General features: G+C 33.6%; 1 protein-coding gene across 2 annotated transcripts in view; it reads left to right on the top strand.

The window, feature by feature from the left end:
- The window catches only part of LOC149773169 (ubiquitin-protein ligase E3B-like), a 103,315-nt gene that overhangs the window by 5,986 nt on the left and 74,580 nt on the right, over window positions 1-22,749 (top strand). The window contains exons 4-13 of one of the 2 annotated variants that reach the window (XM_089946750.1): window positions 2,290-2,339; window positions 2,476-2,546; window positions 5,852-5,916; window positions 7,342-7,398; window positions 7,769-7,873; window positions 11,369-11,468; window positions 16,699-16,784; window positions 19,853-19,935; window positions 21,695-21,800; window positions 22,214-22,334. In XM_089946750.1, the coding sequence (XP_089802876.1) occupies window positions 2,290-2,339; window positions 2,476-2,546; window positions 5,852-5,916; window positions 7,342-7,398; window positions 7,769-7,873; window positions 11,369-11,468; window positions 16,699-16,784; window positions 19,853-19,935; window positions 21,695-21,800; window positions 22,214-22,334 (844 nt within the window). The remainder of the gene's footprint in view (window positions 1-2,289; window positions 2,340-2,475; window positions 2,547-5,851; window positions 5,917-7,341; window positions 7,399-7,768; window positions 7,874-11,368; window positions 11,469-16,698; window positions 16,785-19,852; window positions 19,936-21,694; window positions 21,801-22,213; window positions 22,335-22,749) is intronic. The other variant, XM_089946751.1, reaches the window with a different exon arrangement.

Genomic DNA, 22,749 nt, shown 5'->3' on the forward strand with positions numbered 1-22,749 from the left:
TGGACTGTTCCTGATAAAGGTAGAGCATTAACAAAAGACTCTCTGACTTTTCAATGGACTGTTCCAGATAAAGGTTGAGCATTGGCAAAAGACTTGCTGACTTTTCAATGGACTGTTCCTGATAAAGGTAGAGCATTGGCAAAAGACTCTCTTACTTTTAAGTGGAATGTTCCTGATAAAGGTAGAGCATTGATAAAAGACTCCCTGACTTTTAAATGGACTGTTCCTGATAAAGGTAGAGCATTGACAAAAGACTCTCAGACTTTTCAATGGACTGTTCCTGATAAAGGTAGAGCACTGACAAAAGACTCTCTGACTTTTCAATGGACTGTTCCTGATAAAGGTAGAGCATTGACAAAAGACTCTGACTTTTCAATGGAACATTCCTGATAAAGGTAGAGCATTGGCAAAAGACTCTTTTACTTTTCAATGGACTGTTCCTGATAAAGGTAGAGCATTGACAAAAGACTCCCTGACTTTTCAATGGACTGTTCCTGATAAAGGTAGAGCACTGATTTAAGACTCTGAATTTTAAATGGACTGTTCCTGATAAAGGTAGAGCATTGACAAAAGACTCTCTGACATTCAGATGGACTGTTCCTGATAAAGGTAGAGCATTGACAAAAGTCTCTCTGACTTTTCAGTGGACTGTTCTTGATAAAGGAAGAGCATTGACAGAAGATTCTCTGACTTTTCAATGGACTGTTCCTGATAAAGGTTGAGCATTGACTAAAGACTCTGACTTTTAAATGGACTGTTCCTGATAAAGGTAGAGCATTTACAAAAGACTCTGACTTTTCAATGGACTGTTCCTGATAAAGGTAGAGCATTTACAAAATACTCTGACTTTTCAATGGACTGTTCCTGATAAAGGTAGAGCAACTGATTCTGAGCAAGAATTAAGCATGCTCTTTTTTAATTTGAATTTTGCACATTTGGTATTTTTGCACATGTTTGGCTTCTCCTGCAGTTAATTCAGTACCTTATGATTAGAAATTAAACAATTAAGGTCAGTCGTAAACTACTTTAAGCCTGTGGGCAAAGTGGAACTTACTTAGATGCATTAAAAAGACCACATTTCAGCCAAAAAGAGATCCTCATCATCTGCATTAAAAAGACCATTTTCAGCCAAAAAGAGATCTTCATCATCTGCATTAAAAAGACCATTTTCAGCCCCAAAAAGAGATTCTCATCTACCGGTAGTTTAAGTCCTGCTGTGTGTGTGCATGCTTTTATGTTTGCGTTTACAGTTTGTGATGTTTGGCATGACTTGGCTGGAGCTTGAACCCGTGTTCTCCCGCATCCGAGATGGGTGCTTTAGCCACTTAGGCACCCAGAATGGTCCTCATGTTTAATTTGCAAGGCATTGTTTAGATAAAGGCACATGGTGTAAATCAATGTTTAAGTGTTTCATTATCTCAATTTTACTTACCATGCTCAACTCACACTGTCAGAACTCAAAGGTGTCAACTTGTAGGCTTAGAAAGATACAAGTTACATCTCTTGTCATTAGGGTCAGGGTTCATTTAATACTCATCGTATCTGAAGCCAGGTGAAGTTTTGGCTCATGGGTCACAGTGAATAGTCATATATAGTTTCTTTTTTGTTATGTTGATCAGAGGCTACTGTTCTAAGTCTACTGTCTTTTATCTTGGTGAGCTGAGCATCTGACTCATCCAGATATTGTTTTATGGCCTTAACAAGCTTAGATCTGACTCATTCAGATATTGTTGTATGGCCTTAACAAGCTGAGCATCTGACTCATCCAGATATTGTTTTATGGCCTTAACAAGCTGAGCATCTGACTCATCCATATATTGTTTTTATTGCCTTAACAAGCTTAGATCAGTATATATTTTTGTGTCGGAGATGGTTTCATTTCTAGAATAGATTATAGTACAGTAATCATGTGTGGAACATAAATTTGGGAGCAAGCAACATATACCCAAATTATGATTTTGTTTTACATAAATCAATCTTGATAATGTAAAAATAAATATATTAACAACAACAGCTGTGATATTTGGTGCATGGTATATGTTCAAAAATCAATTTAAAAAGTGAATTGTTTACATGAGTCTGTTTATAATGTGTTCATGTTGGCTATATGTAAACTGTTGACACTGGCTGTTATAAGGTGTTTACACTTTGTGTCATGTGACCACATTAGCTATATAATATGTTCACATTGCAATATATGGTGCATTTGCATGGCTCTGCATGTTTTTACAATGGCTATAGATTACCATGCGTTTGCATTGGCTGTCATGTGTTCTGTTTTCTTTACAGGCTCATTATCGAGGCTATCGAGCCAGGCAAACTATCAAGAAGGAAATAAGGTGAGTCTGGAAAGAGTAGAAAGAAAGGGAAAAAAAGACACAAAGTTGCTGTATTTGTTTAGCAAGTTGTTTTAATTCTTCATTGCTTGAAAATTCTTTATTAAACAGCATGTTTATTTCTTTCATTGTTTTGCAGAAGTACAGTAGATGAGCTATTGAAAATACCAACATCATGTGAAGAGGACTACACTGCAACCCTTAGACCAGGTATTAAAGATGTTTTCATTTCTGGAGACACTGCATTGCAATTTAAGAATTTCGATTGTCAGTGCTATTTATCATTAATCCAAATATAATAATAATAATAATAATAATAAAGGAGACTTTGTATAGCACCTAATCTTTAGAAGCTCTAAGCGCTTTACAACATTAGACAACACCTATAAGATAAAAAAACAAAAACAAAAACATATAATGATATGATTACAAAAACAAACACCATGAAATTAGAAAACATAAAAACATGCTGAAAATATTTCAGGTAGGAAACATTATTAGGTCTTTAAGTTTGTTCTATATGTGGACCCTTTAGTTTTTTGGACACCATCTTTTTAGAATTAATAATAATTTTATGGTACATAAATTGCTTACATCAGTTAAAAAGATTTTGTTGAAATATAAACAATAGATGGAGTGTAACTTTAGAATGTTCACCTTTACTCAGAAATAATAAGTGCTATATTTAATTATAAGAAAATATTATTACCCTTGAATTTGTGTTAGTTCTCTACTTTGTCCTTTTTAATCTTTATTATCAGTGTATAATGTTTGATAACAGGACGGACGTCAAGATTTTGGGGAATTCTTGCTGCTTAATGTTTAAGCAACAAAATTCAGTTTCAAAGACAGCTTATTCTAGTTAGAAAATGCAAACACATCTTATTCTAGTTAGAAAATGCAAACACAACTTATTCTAGTTAGAAAATGCAAACACAGCTTATTCTAGTTAGAAAATGCAAACATAATTACAGTTGTATCAAAAGTCTACAGAATCAATAAATAGTTTGGTGCTTTTCGTAATGGTACATACCAGAACTTCATTTAGTATCCAATAATCTAATCGTTTCTACTGAATGCAAATTAATTAGTTTTTAGTCGAATTTGACAGAAGTTCTGAAAAGAATATGGGTTAAGCTATTTGTTTGGCAAGGCAATTTTTGCATTCATAATTAAGCTATTAATTTTATTCCAAGAATTGATGAGGCAATTTCATCCATAAGCTATTAATTTTATTCCAAGAATTGACAAGGCAATTTTTGCATTCACCCTCAAGATCACTATTTCAGTATACAGCTTGCAAAGTATCACAAGCATTTGAACTCAGGTGACCTGTCAGTCACTCATTTCATACTTTTTATGATGGAGGGATTTTTTTTAGACCTGTTCAAGTAAAAAATACTTGATGGAGTGAAATTTTATTAGACTTGTTCCAGTAAAACATACTTGATGGAGGGAATTTTTTTAGAACTGTTTCAGTAAAAATGCTTGATGGAGGAAAATTTTATTAGACCTGTTACAGTAAAACATACTTGATGGAGTGAACTTTTATTAGATTTGTTCCAGTAAAACACTTGATAGAGTGAAATTTTATTAGACTTGTTCCGATAAAACATACTTGATGGATGGAAAGTTTATTAGACTTGTTCCAGTAAAACATACTTGATGGAGGGAAATGTTTTTAGACCTGTTCTAGTAAAACATACTTGATGGAGGGAAATGTTATTAGACATGTTCTAGTAAAACATACTTGATGGAGGGAAATGTTATTAGACATGTTCTAGTAAAACATACTTGATGGAGGGAAATGTTATTAGACATGTTCTAGTAAAACATACTTGATGGAGGGAAATGTTATTAGACATGTTCTAGTAAAACATACTTGATGGAGGGAAATGTTATTAGACATGTTCTAGTAAAACATACTTGATGGAGGGAAATGTTATTAGACATGTTCTAGTAAAACATATTTGATGGAGGGAAATGTTATTAGACATGTTCTAGTAAAACATACTTGATGGAGGGAAATGTTATTAGACATGTTCTAGTAAAACATACTTGATGGAGGGAAATGTTATTAGACCTGTTCTAGTAAAACATACTTGATGTAGGGAAATGTTATTAGACCTCTTCCAGTAAAACATATTTGATGGAGGGAAATGTTATTAGACATGTTCTAGTAAAACATACTTGATGGAGGGAAATGTTATTAGACATGTTCTAGTAAAACATACTTGATGGAGGGAAATGTTATTAGACATGTTCTAGTAAAACATACTTGATGGAGGGAAATGTTATTAGACATGTTCTAGTAAAACATACTTGATGTAGGGAAATGTTATTAGACATGTTCTAGTAAAACATATTTGATGGAGGGAAATGTTATTAGACATGTTCTAGTAAAACATATTTGATGGAGGGAAATGTTATTAGACATGTTCTAGTAAAACATACTTGATGTAGGGAAATATTATTAGACCTCTTCCAGTAAGACATATTTGAGACTAAGGGCAGTTATTTTCAGTATGGAGTAGTCACCCACTGATGTAATTTAAAAGCTTTTATTTTTCTTATTAATTTTATGTTGTTTTATATACAGTGTACAGAAGTTTAACATCTGTACCTTTCTGTATTTAATCATGTTGTACTGAATTTTACATATTTTAGAAGTGTTAACCTCTTGTTGGCACTCAGCAGCCACTTGTTTGCTGAGGTGCTGTAAAACACACACACACACACACACACACACACACAGACACACACACACAGTACCATGGCATTTATTTAAAAAAAGACTGCTTTCCCTGGGTACAGTGCATTGTATAAATGTAGCAACCTGTTTTTTAATGTCTATGAATGCCTTATTCAGTCACAGATTGGATCTATGCACATGTTATGCAGTCACAGATTGGAATCTGTGCACAAGTTATGCAGTCACAGATTGGAATCTGTGCACAAGTTATGCAGTCAAATTGGGATCTATGCACAAGGTTATGTAGCCATAGATTGGGATATATGCACAAGGTTATGTAGTCATAGATTGGAATCTGTGCACAAGTTATGCAGTCAAATTTGGATCTATGCACAAGGTTATGTAGCCATAGATTGGGACATATGCACAAGGTTATGTAGTCATAGATTGGGATATACGCACAGGTTATGCAGTCACAGATTGGGATATATGTACAAGGTTATGTAGTCATAGATTGGGATCTATGCACAGGTTATGCAGCCACAGATTGGGATATATGCACAAGGTTATGTAGTCATAGATTGGGATATATGCACAAGGTTATGTAGTCATAGATTGGGATATATGCACAAGGTTATGTAGCCATATATTGGGATCTATGCACAAGGTTATGTAGTCATAGATTGGGATATATGCACAAGGTTATGTAGTCATAGATTGGGATCTTTGCTGTCATTATGCAGCCATGGTTTTGGGTCTGTAAATATGCACATTGCGATTACAAAGAAATGCCTTATTTTATAAATGACATGTATATTTGCAGCTTTGGAAGTTTATAAGATCATCAAAAAGTTCCTGTTTGTTTACCATGAAAAAGATGATCAACAGGTAAGAAAAGATTATATCTAGTTGAATTCGAAATTGAATTGCCATGAAATAGGAAAGAGATTATATCTAGTTGAATTCAAAATTGAATTACCATGAAATGGAAAAGAGATTATATCTAGTTGAATTCAAATTGAATTGCCATGAAATGGGAAAGAGATTGTATTCGTTGAATTCAAAATTGAATTGCCATGAAATGGAAAAGAGATTATATCTAGTTGAATTCAAAATTGAATTGCCATGAAATGGAAAAGAGATTATATCTAGTTGAATTCAAATTGAATTGCCGTGAAATGGGAAAGAGATTATATCTAGTTGAATTCAAAATTGAATTGTTATGAAATGGAAAAGAGATTATATTTAGTTGAATTCAAAATTGAATTGCCATGAAATGGGAAAGAGATTATATCTAGTTGAATTCAAAATTGAATTACCATAAAAATGGAAAAGAGATTATGTCTAGTTTAATTCAAAATTGAATTGCCATGAAATGGGAAAGAGATTATATATAATTGAATTCAAAATTGAATAGCCACGAAATGGGAAAGATTATATCTAGTTGAATTCAAAATTGAATTGACATGAAGTGGGAAAGATTACATCTAGTTGAATTCAAAAGTGAATTGCCATGAAATGGGGAAGAGATTATATGGATAGTCTTGCAAAAAATGCAGCAATACTAACATGTTAAATAACATTAAAATAGTAATAAACACACATAACATGCAGTCCAGTCCAGCAAATTTCATACAACATTTTAAATGACATGAAAATAAAACGTAAAACACATGCAGACCAGTAGTTGCGGATTTCATACAGTGTTATAAAGAATCAGCTTCAAAATACAGTTGACATGGATATTTTAGTGTCCATTTCAATGTAGAGTTGGGGAAAGACACATGGGATGGATTCCATTTAATTCATATGACACACTACCACAACGACCAGGAATGATCAGAACCTTATATAAAAACATACGACACAATAAGATGACCAGGATATGGGTCATAAGTTCGTTTGCAGAACATTTTAAGGTTGAAAGAAAATGTCAAAATATTTACAGATATTATCTTAAAGTACAACCCACAACTTTGAATTTTTTATTAATCAAAATTTTAAGTTGAATCAGCCCTTACGTGGCAAAACAAGGACTGGTTCCGAGAAATTACCTAATATTGGATGTGTTTAATAAAGTTAATTGTAAAAGTAATTGTAAAAGTGTCTAAACTTTCAGCTTCACTTCCTATCCATATAGTAATCAACTCAACACTAAATTTCAAAATTAAACATTGCAAGAAAAAGACCAAACTTAAGGAGGTAATTAAGGGAGAAATCTTTCAGTCTTAAATTCTTGTGTTATTTTACTGACAATCTTGCCCATCACATCTGTGAAGATTCTTGCTTTACACCACATCGTTTTCTTTCCAGAGATATGAGTATCTATGTAGGTATCTCCTGGCCTCAATGGATTCTGATAATGTCAAGGTAGGCTTTCATCAGACTTCATTCTGTTTTCTTTGATAATTTGGCATTTAATAAGCAGTAACAATGTTGTACCTGACATCTAAGTATTTTTATTATTCAGTAGACTCAAATGATAAATATATTTTACTACATCAAACTTCAAATTCAGTCTAAATTCTTATATTCGTTATTCAGCCACAATCAAGAGAATTCATTTTCATTATATCCATCCTTGTACATCAGTTGTACTTTCTGTTTTGCACGTGACATTGAAATTTTGCCTACATGTGATATTGTCAATTTGGTTTCAGTTCCTAAAGTGTTGTTAGGTCACCTGCACATCATTTTGCAAAATAGTACTTTTTGATAAAAGTGTATTCTACCTTTCCAGTTGTCTTATGTATTTGTTGCCCTGCAGAAGGACCAGGTCTTAGCATGGATACAGCAGATCAAAGACATTTTGTGGAGATGTGTGAACCAACTAAGGGTTTTAAAGGTACTGTTGAAGCCTAGACTTATACAGTAATTTTAAAGTTGCAATATTGAAAAACACCTTCAGGATGTAAATTCTGCAGTTTGTAGAACATTATGTGCAGATTAAAAATTCATTAATCTGGTAAAATTTACTCTAATCAAATACTTGAAATTACCATTAAAATTGATTAAGTGTTAGATTGTCCAAAATTACCATCCACATTTCATTTGCATTATTTCAAAGAGTGAAAAATAGATAATTTTGAATGCAAATATGAATTTGTTTTTTTTCTCAATGTGGCTTTAGAAAATATACCAAGGTTGCAACATTATTTCTTATGTTTTCAATATACCAATCTATAATGTCTGTGAATATAGGATTTTCAAGCATAGAAAATTAAAAATTAAATTTAAAATGAAGCCTACTTATTTGACCTTTAGGATGTCCTTTTTGTGTTGCATCATTTGATTTAGATGTGCACTTTCTCTTTCAAATGCTTTCTCCAATCACAATAATGTTTATATATGAGCCTGCTACCTTCTGAATCCAACCTTCTAAAAATATGAGAATTCATCTAGTCTTATAGACAAAGGGCAATAACTCTTACTCATCCAGTGAACAAATTAGCCAGCCACCTCGGAATTGGGAATTACTGATTGTAGGAATCATTCCTCAACATGTCCAAAACATTATTTTAAAATTTTGTAAAATATAATTTTGAGTGAATTTGTCATTTTTTATGGACTGTTTTAGCCATGTTTTCAACATGTTATCATTGAATGCATGTCATCATTCATAGTTTAGCACAACACTATTTTCACTTACTCTGTTAGTTATGAGTGTTAGCGACTTTATACTTTTCTTTTCTCTTGTGTTGTTTCAGTATTAAATCTTGACCTGGAGCATAAAATGCAAGAAATTTAAGGCAAGGTTAGATACACATGAGTCTTGTCTAGAATGTACATGTGTGCTACATGGTCAGAATACATTTGGACTGTAGTTCTTGTGGGGGATGCTGGTCATGCATCACCAAATTACAACCATCAGCTATGGTTACTTCAGTGGAAATCTGGGAGCAAAATGTCTGAAAATAGTAAGAGCTTCTGCCCTTTGTCTAAATGGAATAGAAAAGACAAATTTTCTTTATTTTAATAGGGCTGGATTCAGGGGCTAGCAGACTTATATCATAATATTAATGTGATCGAGTAAACATTCTCAGAGAAACATAATTAATTTAAAATTTGCTTTCTTGCTGAATACTATTATGAGCAATTGTTTTGTTGGAGCCTTGATCTAAAATATAAATTTCTACATTTTTGGTAATTAAAGTTTGTTTTATCGGGGAATTGTTCTTTTCTTTTGGATGCGGTGTTTCCTGCATGATCGAAAATTGACGTAATTATTCCCCAAGCAGGGCACATAAATCACACAACAAGTGAACAGAGGACACCCTTCTTATTGCAACATGTCACTAAAATAATAATCACAATGATAATGTTTCTTTTGTAAAATTATATAATTTTTAAGGTAAATAGTTCAGTTGTAAAGATCTAAAATTACTCTATTTCATATACTTAGTGAAATCTGAATATTGCAAGAGTAAAAGCGCTGATAGTCTTTCTCAAAACGATGTACTTGTATTCATTTCTTTGCAACAGGTACATGTATCAGTAATAGATAATAATTTAATTGACACTAATGTATGTAATTGATAATAATTGATGTTTCAGTAATTCATAGTAATGTATGTAATTGATAATGAGTAATGTATCAGTAATTGATAATAATATATGTAAATTATAATAATTGATGCATTGGTAATTGATGATAATTTATGTAATTGTTAGTAATTGATGTATCATTAATTGATGATAATGTAATTGATAGTAATTGATGTATCAGTAATTGATGATAATGTAATTGATAGTAATTGATGTATCAGTAATTGATGATAAAGTAATTGATAGTAATTGATGTATCAGTAATTGATGATAATTTAATTGATAGTAATTGATGTATCAGTAATTGATGATAATGTAATTGATAGTAATTGATGCATCAGTAATTGTAGGAGTTTATGGAAGATTAGTGATCAAGTACAAAGTAAAAATCTTCTCACTAATATGTTATGATCAGACTACTGTGAATCAAGATGAAGAAATTCCCTAATTTTATTAGCTGTGTTTCATCCTGTAGCTTGATGTGCCGTCTTGAATATTTAAAGAGTTTAAAATAGGCCTGATGTGCCTTTTTACCCTTTTTACACTTTTTAAGAGCTTAAAATAGGTCTGTTGTGCCTTTTTACACTTTTTAAGAGTTTAAAATAGGCTTGTTGTGCCCGTCTGCACTTTTTAAGAGTTTAAAATAGGCCTGATGTGCTCTTTTACACTTTTTAAGAGTTCAAAATAGGCCTGTTGTGCCCTTCTGCAATTTTTAAGAGTTTAAAATAGGCCTGTTGTGCCCTTCTGCACTTTTTAAGAGTTTAAAATACGCCTGATGTGCCCTTCTACACTTTTTAAGAGTTTAAAATAGGCCTAATGTGCCCTTCTACACTTTTTAAGAGTTTAAAATAGGCCTGTTGTGCCCTTCTGCATGTCATAGGAGGTGCTAATGGAGTCACGAGTCATGAGGGTCAGTGGTTAGCATACTGGACTAGCAACTCATTGAATCCTACCATTGGATCAGCTTAGGTCAGCAGGTATAGCATTGACAGTGCACTTTACTTCAACTGCATTAAATAGCTTAGTTGTGTTGCCGTGCCTTGTCGTCTTGTTCTTTTTCATCTTTAATTTATTGGATGAACTGTGATTCATTGTATTGAAGGACAACATCTGTGTGTTCACATTTCTGCATATGGGATTTTGTAAAATGAATGCTCTAACCATTTGGTGTATTTTTGGAGGGCTCTAAATCAGTGGTAGTCTGCTAATCAGAGGCTGGCAATTTTCTGTATTTTTCATAATATATGTGGTCTTATGGCAGTAAATCTTGAGATTGGTGTCACTTGAACACTTGTTTAAATTCCATATAGAAATAATTGGTAAGTAAATTTGTCATCAGAAATTGACCCAAGGCTCAAGTGTTAATTAACAGGTTTTGGTTCATTCAGTTATAAGTGTACAGAAAAAATATCATGCAGCTGTAACAAAATGAGAGGCAAACACTAGGTGCCACTAAAAGCTGATGACCGATTGGCAGCATGACAAGTCCCTGTAGTCCCTGTAGTCCCTGTAACTGCCACTGAATGACCAAGTGGCAGCATGACAAGTCCCTATAACATCAAAGTACTATTAAGGAACATCATGCAGAAAATGAGAAAGGGCAATGTACATCACCTAGTTGATAGTGGCTAGAGGAAACACTAGGATGGAATTAAACAACTTTGTACCTTTGTAAAACTCTCTGCAGAGTCATTTAAAAATTTGATCCAATCTATGTTTCTAACTGTCCGTCATTGAATGAAAATGTGTATATATGTATGTGCATTATCAATATTAAAAACTTAAATGCCTACAGCCGGAGAACCACCAGGACCAGAAGAGAATAATGGTGAGTCTGCGCCTGCTAGTGGCCTTTACCCACACTGCCACCTGGAAAATACTCAAAGGCAAGGCAGGTAAGCCAGACATGGGCATGCAACTGAAAGCTATGTTTAGTAATGCTCTTGTTCTCATCATAATTATTGTCATTGGTCAGTTTGTAAGGAGTGGGTGTAAGTGGCATTGTCATAGTAATTGTCACAGGCAGTTTGAAAGGAGTGGGTGTAAGTGGCATTGTCATAGTAATTGTCATTGGTCAGTTTGTAAGCAGTGGGTGTAAGTGGAATTGTCATAGTAATTGTCATTGGTCAGTTTGAAAGGAGTGGGTGTAAGTGGCATTATGATAGTAAGTATTGTCATTGGTCAATTTGTAAAGAGTGGGTGTAAGTGGAATTGTCATAGTAATTGTCATTGGTCATTTTGAAAGGAGTGGGTGTAAGTGGCATTGTCATAGTAATTGTCATTGGTCAGTTTGTAAGCAGTGGGTGTAAGTGGAATTGTCATAGTAATTGTCATTGGTCAGTTTGAAAGGAGTGGATGCAAGTGGCATTGTCATAGTAATTATCATTGGTCAGTTTGTAAGGAGTGGGTGTAAGTGGCATTGTCATAGTAATTGTCATTGGTAAATTTGTAAGTAGTGGGTGTAAGTGGCATTATCATAGTAATTCACATAATTTTATATTATCTGTATATGTTGTCAATGGTCAGTTTGTAAGGAGTGGGTGTAAGTGGCGTTGTCATAGTAATTGTCATTTGTCAATTTGTAAGGAGTGGGTGTAAGTGGAATTGTCATAGTAATTGTCATTGGCCAGTTTGTAAGGAGTGGGTGTAAGTGGCATTATCATAGTAAGTATTGTCACTGGTCAATTTGTAAGGAGTGGGTGTAAGTGGAATTGTCATAGTAATTGTCATTGGTCATTTTGAAAGGAGTGGGTGTAAGTGGCATTGTCATAGTAATTGTCATTGGTCAGTTTGTAAGCAGTGGGTGTAAGTGGCATTGTCATAGTAATTGTCATTGGTCAGTTTGTAAGGAGTGGGTGTAAGTGGCATTGTCATAGTAATTGTCATTGGTCAGTTTGTAAGTAGTGGGTGTAAGTGGCATTTTCATAGTAATTGTCATTGGTCGGTTTGTAAGGAGTGGGTGTAAGTGGCATTTTCATAGTAATTGTCATTGGTCGGTTTGTAAGGAGTGGGTGTAAGTGGCATTATCATAGTAAGTATTGTCATTGGTCAGTTTGTAAGGAGTGGGTGTAAGTGGCATTGTCATAGTAATTGTCATTGGTCAGTTTGTAAGGAGTGGGTGTAAGTGGCATTATCATAGTAATTCACATAATTTTATATTTGTATATGTTGTCATTAGTCTGTTTGTAAGGAGTGGGTGTAAGTGGCATTGTCATAGTAATTGTCATTGGTCAGTTTGTAAGTAGTGGGTGTAAGTGGCATTGTCATAGTAATTGTCATTGGTCAGTTTGTAAGGAGTGGGTGTAAGTGGCATTATTATAGTAAGTGTTGTCATTGGTCGGTTTGTAAGGAGTGGGTGTAAGTGGCATTATCATAGTAATTCACATAATTTTATATTATCTGTATATGTTGTCATTGGTCAGTTTGTAAGGAGTGGGTGTAAGTGGCATTGTCATAGTAATTGTCATTGGTCAGTTTGAAAGGAGTGGGTGTAAGTGTCATTGTCATAGTAATTGTCATTGGTAAATTTGTAAGGAGTGGGTGTAAGTTGCATTATTATAGTAATTCACATAATTTTATATTATCTGTATATGTTGTTATTGGTCAGTTTGTAAGGAGTGGGGGTGTAAATGGCATTATCATAGTAATTCACATAATTTTATATTATCTATATATATTATCTGTATATGTTGTATTCAGTGTTCTGTTAGGAAATGCATTTGTCTCACTGTTGAATTAATTTCTGTATGCATCACATGTCAAAATATGATTTCATCATGCTGTATTTGACAAAGGCAACAATATCATGGTTCATTTAAGTCAGTATGTGATATTCATTAGAAATTTATATTTATTGTTCCCAGTCTATCTGGAGAAAACCTGGGAAAAATAATATCCATGTATCCATCCATCTATCCTTCCCACTTTCATTTCTGCCATTACAGCCATTTGAGATTAAAGAATGAAGCCGTTATAGCACAGCATCATCAGCACATGCCATATTATGGGTCCTGTCTTTAAGGTCCTGGTCCTGGCTAAATATTTACATTTTCATCTGATGCTTAATTTTAAAGCCACTTTAGATTGGTATAGAATTTCAGTTCTGTTTATTAACATTACAGCATTTTATGCAGAACAACGGAACATGGATGAACACTTCCTGCCTGTAAATCTTATGTGAGGTTGGTTTTGATGCCGATCATAAATAACCATCTTGAGAATGCCGAGAAAATACTGGTGTTTCCTTGCTGAATTCTTTCATTTTAATGGTCATTATATATTTATAATTAAAGACAAACATCATATGTAAAGTCTGTTTGCTACCCATTTAAAGAATTCTCTTATTATGTCACATATCATGTAACATACTGGTTTTTTCTCATGTAAATGTTACATAACATCCTTATGGACATCTTTTGCAAGCATCCTGATCAACTGTAAACAACCTCTGATTGGTTACATCCTGATCAACTGTAAACAACCTCAGATTGATTACATCCTGATCAAAAGTAAACATCCTCTGATTGGTTACATCCTGATCAACTGTAAACAACCTCTGATTGGTTACACCCTGATCAACTGTAAACAACCTCTGATTGGTTACATCCTGATCAACTGTAAACAACCTCTGATTGGTTACATCCTGATCAACTGTAAACAACCTCTGATTGGTTACATCCTGATCAACTGTAAACATCCTCTGATTGGTTACGTCCTGATCAACTGTAAACAACCTCTGATTGGTTACACCCTGATCAACTGTAAACAACCTCTTATTGGTTACATCCTGATCAACTGTAAACAACCTCTGATTGGTTACCTGATGGTTTTTGACAATACAATATCAAGTGTGCTATGTGTAAACTGAATGTTGTATGCAACTGTTTGGGTTTTTGGTAAAAATAGAACCCAAAATTTTACTCACATAATGGTGAAAGCGGATGGACATAGATGATTTATCTCTAAATTCTTTAATTTGTCAAAGTTGAATATAAAAGTATTTATCTTTATCGAAACTCGATATAAAATGACTCCAAATTGTCAAAGTTGAATATAAAAGTATTTATCTTTATTCAAACTCGATATAAAATGACTCCAAATTTTCAAAGTTGAATATAAATGTATTTATCTTTATCGAAACTTGATATAAAATGACTCCAAATTGTCAAAGTTGAATATAAAAGTATTTATCTTTATTCAAACTTGATATAAAATGACTCCAAATTTTCAAAGTTGAATATAAAAGTATTTATCTTTATTCAAACTCGATATAAAATGACTTCAAATTGTCAAAGTTGAATATATAAAAGTATTTATCTTTATTCAAACTCGATATAAAATGACTCCAAAATGCACATCTTGCTCTTGAACTTGCTGTAAGTAGTATGACAGGGTAAGTCATTGAACATCCTGTAACTGGTGGGACACATGCATCACATGTAACAGTGGGGTGATAACAATTTAATTTTTCAGCATTATTTATCCAACAGCAGGAAAATTTTTATGGGTTAGAAATCAGAATACACAATTTATTATCAAATATCCATAATTGTATGTACTAGCAATGATTTAAAAAAAAGCTATTTTAATTTTTTTTATGTAGACGTGTAATGTTCCATTTTGATCTTTCTGAAATGTAATGTTTTCAGAAATGACAAACGAAATTAATAATTAATGAACACATTATTTGTCAAATCTGTCTTTTATATCACAGAAGCACATGAACATGATAAGTAATATTTATGAGCAATTAAAGAGGTTGTTACAAGTCTATGCTCTTAAAATAAGTAACAGAAAAGAGTGAAAAGCAAAAAGCTTTGTAAAATTCAACAAATAATTTATTTCCCTAGAAAACAAAGTGAATAAAGAGAAAAAAGAAATTGTGGTATTGCGAATTAAATCCCAAAATAATCCTAGAATAAACTTAAGTATAACTCCAAAATAAATCCAAGACTGAAGGTGAAGATGTGTCTATGGTAGCTCCTATAGTGTTGATGTGCCAAAAGTCTTTTGTTGAATCATAGTAGAATATTTCCAGGTTTGAATTCTCTATAAATTCCAGTGAATGTCTCTATCCAAGAATTTTATCAAAGCACTTTTGTATTTCCAGAGAAAATAATCTCTTGAGTTCATTAATTTGAAGAAATAAATTGCAGCCCAACTGGCCACAACGTATAATACAACTTGAAAGTGCTTGATCTTAAAGCACGACTGAAAAATCCTCTCAGTTACAAGATTATATAGTTATTTACTTGACCTTAGGTCACAATTAGCATTTTCTAACAAAAACTGTTACTTAATGGGAAATAACCTTCTTAAATGATCCTGATGTTTACAAAGTAAAAATTTTTGTTATTATTAGAAATCAGAACCTGAACATCATCAAATACACTAAGGGAATTCCAAAACCAAGACGTAGTCCCAAATAAATGTATTTTCTTATATTAATAATAATTCTGATCTTAAGCCCATACACAGAGAGACTAATTTAGCTATGTATTAGTTGTTTTCACAGAATAATAAAAGAAGTCAATTCAGATCAAGCAGAAATGAATTCAGTTTTGGACAAGGTCAAGTCCAACATACAATATTACATTACCGTAGCATGTAATGAAATACAAAAAACTATATTTAAAAAAACAAAAAAACAATGCAAATTAAATATACATAACACAGGAGACTGTAGACACAGCCATATCTATATAATTAGTCATTTAGTTTGTCCTTGGTTTAGATATGTTTAATTGTTCCTGTAGTAATCCTTTTACAGTACTGCAGGTCTGTCAATTCTGTATATAGTTTTAGATGTTTTCACAAAACCTATACTGTACCTACCTTGTAACCAATGATATTAATCAAATGTTTTCACTAAACCTATACTGTACCTACTTGCAACTAATGATATTAATTCATTTTTAAGTTTTGTTTGTGGCATCAAGGCTAGAAATCATTAATGTAATAGAAGATTCAATGCATGGCTGTCTCCAAAATGGAAGCCAAATCATTTTATCTCAAGGTTGAACAGTGTAAAAGGGCCTATCTAACCTGTCTGGTCAGTAAATGACTGTGTACACTCAGGACACTATGCAACATGCATTTTTAAGTAAAATAAAACTTCTGTTGCAGGAGAGGCCTTGACTCCAGGTATGAACCAGTTGTGTAGCAACATCATGGGTCATCTAAACAGCAAGGGACTGTATCCAGTGCTACAGGTATAAATGTCCTTTGTTATACAAATAAATCTAAACAGCAAGGGACTGTATCCAGTGCTACAGGTATAAATGTCCTTTGTTATGCAAATAAATCTAAACAGCAAGGGACTGTATCCAGTGCTACAGGTATAAATATCCTTTGTTATACAAATAAATCTAAACAGCAAGGAACTGTATCTAGTGCTACAGGTATAAAGGTCCTTTGTTATACAAATAAATCTGAACAGAATAGGCACTACATAAATTAATTTAAGGACTGTTCTAAAAATGTAATACATTATAATTATCTACATTGGCACTTTTGATCACCAAATTTCCAATAGTGATTACAATTTTGAAATGGTGATTCATTTGAATAAAGCAAAATATATAGCAATTGCAGATGTATGTGCTTCTGCTACTGGCTGAAACATGTTTGCTTTGATGTGAGTGGTGTCTTTAAGTGTAACATGTTTGCTTTGATGTGAGTGGTGTCTTTAAGTGTAACATGTTTGCTTTGATGTGAGTGGTGACTTCAAGTGTAACATGTTTGCTTTGATGTGAGTGGTGTCTTTAAGTGTAACATGTTTGCTTTGATGTGAGTGATGTCTGTTAGTGTAACATGTTTGCTTTGATGTGAGTGGTGTCTTTAAGTGTAACATGTTTTCAGAGTTGTATGAATGGTATATGAGACTAAATTTCATTAGGAAAGACCATGCAGAAATACATGCTTTAGCAATTTAAAAAGCTTTTATTTGTTTGAAGAAAAAGACATTGAGAAAGAGGGGAAGTAGAAAAGAAAATGTTAATAATTATTTATATTGTAGTGCAATGATGTTAAAAATTATTAATACAGTAAAAACTGGTATGAGCGACCTCAGCTATGAAGGACCACCTGTATTTCCGACCACAATCATAATGCACAAATCGATTTTATTATATAAATGCTGTCATGAGTGACCACCTGCTGAACACAACTAGCGACCAGTGACTGCTATGTCCTGGCAAAATATGCATTTCGACACTGTTATGAATGGCCTCATTGCGAAAACAAGGATAAACTCCACCAATCTTTAATTAATACCAGTAACAATGACTGCTCATACTGTTCTAAAAAGAAAAAGCAATAGGCTGGATACCGCTATCTAAAATTTTTTAGGTATGCTATTATGTGTTTTATAGTTTCTGTTGTAAACCAGACTAAAGTACATGTAGATTATTCCCTAGTCTGGTTCCCAGCTTTGTATGATGCATGCATTGTTCTCCTCTTTTCGTATAGGGGAGAGCAATGCAGGTAGCATATGAAGCAGGGAACCAGACAAATTATTCCCGCACTTAGCCTGCATCCCGGCTTTATTGTAGATCATATATATGAGTATGACCCAGCATCCTTAGGAACGACCATATTGGAAGAACATAGGCACCACTGACCTATATGTAATCAGGTGCCACAACAAACGCTTGATTAGTAACAATTGTTCTGATAAGAAACAGACATAAAAGGAATAATACAAAGAAGAAAAAAAGACAACAAAAAAAGTATTGTTGCTACAGGTGATAGATGCTATCGTCCATCTACCAGGTTAATGTACATGTCAAGAATTGCCATTGTAGTGCCGCATATATTGTTTGTCTTTAGAGTTAATCTGTATTGCCTGGGGGTAAATAAGGTCATTGTCTATTAAACCAGCAAGAGAGAATTATTTGCAGGATTCGGTTGATAGTGTTCAAGACTTGTGATGTTTGTTGTATTTCCCCCAATGTTAAGTGATTTCATCCCAGTCACCAAGCTGTCATCTATTCAAGTTGGTGTGACCGTGTTACACACTTTGTTTACAGAGTTAATCCCTGTATGTCATCTTTGAATGAAGCCATTGAATTTTGTCTCTGAGTAAATATTTCTGTTTCTGGATGAGATAACTCTTTCTTTTTATTTTTCATTAATTGTTAGATGTGCAATGCACATGTACAGATTTTTCATATTTTCACAAAGCCCAATCAAAACCGTCTTTGTGTTTGATATTTCAACTGAGCACTAATAATGTCAACACCTAGAACCTTAATAACAATGAACAAACCTCCAATTAAAAAGAGAAAAATTTATGGCTGGAGAAAATAATTATTGTAACTCAAAGAAGTGAAAAAGAGCAGACCACTCGCAAAAAAGAGGTTTAAACGTCAGTAAAACAAATTTAGGTCGTTGTAAAGGAAAAGGAGCAATAATAAAATATTTCATATGCTAAAATATGTGATTTTCAAGTGTAAATGTGATTTCATGTTTAATGATAGAAGTATATCTGAATTGCTGTATAATTTTGTTTTTAGATGAATGCATTCAGTATTTTAGCAAGAACTATTAATAAAGAATAGAAAATATGTACAGTGATTGTAGTTATTTTTCTTTAAATTGTTCTGAAACTGGACCTTGGAAACTGTTTTTTTTATACAAACCTGCTATGAGAGACCACCTGTCTTGAGAGACTGCTTTTTTGTTGGCAGAAGAGGTGGTTCTCATAACAGGTTTTACTGTATTGTAGTATCACTAATTTTCGTGGATTTCACTGTTGCCCCAAACCACATATTTAAAAGATTGAATGAAAAATTTCCCAAAAATCTGATAATGAAGCCACCCACCCACCCCACTGTATTTTATTCTTAGATATCAGCAAAGTGAATTTGATAAATCAATGTCATGTCTGTAATCTGGTAAAATAATGTTAGATTATTGTTTGTTTTATTTAACCCTTTAAATGTGATATATTACATTTTATAATACATTTTATATTGTTTCACTGCACACATATCAATATACATATCTATATGCTATCCAGTAAATTTTATGTTGTTTCAATGCAAACATATATATGTGCTATCCAGTAAATTTTATATTGTTTCAATGCATACATATCTCTATACTGTCTATTTAAAGGGTACAACAATTGCATGAAATACGTTAATAACAAAAGAATACAATTCATTTAACCTTTAAGTTGTTTTTCATCAGGTATTTCTTTTCTACTAGATTTTCTGCAGCATTTACATTTACTTTTTACTTTATCCATGAAATATTCTGTGTTTATTCCTAACAGATTCTTCTTACCAAGGGTTTGGCAAGAACTAAGCCTGTCTTCAATAAAGCCACACTGTCAGCCATCATCACTATATCTCTCAGGTAACTATTAGTGCCAAATTGCTAATTGCTACATACTGTGTTACATCTTTCTCAGGTAACTATTAGTGCCAAATTGCTAATTGCTACATAGCGTGTTACATCTTTCTCAGGTAACTGTTAGTGCCAAATTGCTAATTGCTACATAGTGTGTTACATCTTTCTGAGATAACTATTAGGGCCAAATTGCTATTTGCTAAATGTTTATGTTGTAGCACAAGAACATGATGTACATGAAATGAATAGTAAACATTTATCAGAAACAAGTTTTTATTGTTCTTTTACTGTATCTATGTTTAGTGAACTTTTCGTTCAGAAATGATACATACCAATAATTGAACAATGAGGTCCCTACTGTAACATATGTATGCATGTAGTCAGAAATGATACAGACCATTAATTGAGTAATGAAGTCCCTACTGTAACATATGTATGCATGTAGTCAGAAATGATACATACCAATAATTGAGTAATGAGGTCCCTACTGTAACATATGTATGCATGTAGTCAGAAATGATACATACCAATAATTGAGCAATGAGGTCCCTACTGTGACATATGTATGCATGTAGTCAGAAATGATACCGACCATAATTGAGTAATGAAGTCCCTACTGTAACATATGTATGCATGTAGTCAGAAATGATACATACCAATAATTGAGTAATGAGGTCCCTACTGTAACATATGTATGCATGTAGTCAGAAATGATACAGACCATTAATTGAGTAATGAAGTCCCTACTGTAACATGTATGCATGTAGTCAGAAATGATACATACCAATAATTGAGTAATAAGTCCCTACTTTAACATATGTATGCATGCAGTCAGAAATGATACAGACCACTGAGTAATGAAGTCCCTACTGTAACATATGTATGCATGTAGTAAGAAATGATACATACCAATAATTGAGCAATGAGGTCCCTACTGTAACATATGTATGCATGTAGTCAGAAATGATACATACCAATAATTGAGTAATGAAGTCCCTACTGTAACATATGTATGCATGCAGTCAGAAATGATACAGACCATTAATTGAGTAATGATGTCCCTACTGTAACATATGTATGCATGTAGTCAGAAATGATAAATACCAATAATTGAGCAATGAAGTCCCTACTGTAAAATATGTATGTTTGTAGTCAGAAATGATACAGACCACTGAGTAATGAGGTCCCTACTGTAACATATGTATGCATGTAGTCAGAAATGATACATACCAATAATTGAGCAATGAGGTCCCTACTGTAACATATGTATGCATGTAGTCAGAAATGATACAGACCATTAATTGAGTAATGATGTCCCTACTGTAACATATGTAGTCATTGAAGTTTTTAACTTTTTATGGATGCCACTTTTCAGAGAAAATATGGGAATATAGACTTCTGACAGTAATTTGATCTGTGGTGCTTGAGATATTTCAGTATAGGTCTAATTGGTTAGGTACACCCTTTAATAGCAGTGTTAAGTGGTGGTTGGGACAGGGATTTGTGGCAACTTTAGATGGAGGTGAGTGTTGTATATTGTTGGTGTGGACAGGGATGAGTGGGTGTTGTATGGTGAACAAAATCATGGGGACAGTGTATTTGAGTTCTTGTTGATTTATTACACATTTTCTTTTTGCATCATTCCTTGCAGTCGTAAGAAGGGAAAAATTATTTACATTATCAGTGTAACATTTGGTCTTCTCATTACTTTTAGAGCTGTTATAACAATTTGATGGCCAGAACACGGACATTTTGTATTTTGCAGACCACTCCTCGCTGCTAACTTCTCAGACAACCTACTTTCAGTGTTTATCCTACACATCCTTTCTGTTCCTGCTGTGATATATCATGTGAACACCATATCCCCAGATGTAAGTGTTCTAGTCACTGGATCTTTACATTAATAGTCTTAAAATATGGTGCCTTCATGGATTTCACATGTAAACAGGCAAATATTAATTTTATCAAGTGCAACATAGTTTTAACATACTGAAAAACACTAAAGAATGTACAAGAACGGTAATGTTTTAGGTTATTAATTGCATAAAGTTTAAACTAAGTAATATAGTGAATCATCAATTTCTGTATCTGTTCCATATGACAATTTTTTGATAGTTCATACCAGGGTCTTTAAAAAAATTGCCCTACATAGTGAAAGCCAGTTTATGTTTTCTTCATGAAACCGTAATGCATTCAGATTTTGGCATGCAGATATTTCAGTGCTGCATACTAGAGTTAAAATTCAACTGAACAAAACCATATAGTTATCTTTTCATGTTTGCAGTGCATGACTCTGTTGATTAGTAATCGAGTGTTCCGGAGATCATTGGACCTATTGGTGAATGAACAAAGCACAAGGATCATCTTCAACTCCCTGGAGGGAAATTATGCCCTCTGTCTGCTGGGTAAGTAGTCAGTAGGGGCCAGGGGAGTCTTTGGTAAAGGTAGCTGGAGGGAAACTATGCTCTCTGTCTGCTGGGTAAGTAGTCAGTAGGGGCCAGGGGAGTCTTTGGTACAGGTAGCTGGAGGGAAACTATGCCCTCTGTCTGCTGGGTAAGTAGTCAGTAGGGGCCGGGGGAGTCTTTGGTACAGGTAGCTGGAGGGAAACTATGCCCTCTGTCTGCTGGGTAAGTAGTCAGTAGGGGCCAGGGGAGTCTTTGGTACAGGTAGCTGGAGGGAAACTATGCCCTCTGTCTGCTGGGTAAGTAGTCAGTAGGGGCCAGAGGAGTCTTTGGTACAGGTAGCTGGAGGGAAACTATGCCCTCTGTCTGCTGGGTAAGTAGTCAGTAGGGGCCAGGGGAGTCTTTGGTACAGGTAGCT

Source organism: Sinohyriopsis cumingii, unplaced genomic scaffold, assembly GCF_028554795.1.
Source record: "Sinohyriopsis cumingii isolate HCF-2022 unplaced genomic scaffold, ASM2855479v2 utg000873l, whole genome shotgun sequence".
NCBI lineage: Eukaryota > Metazoa > Mollusca > Bivalvia > Unionida > Unionidae > Sinohyriopsis > Sinohyriopsis cumingii.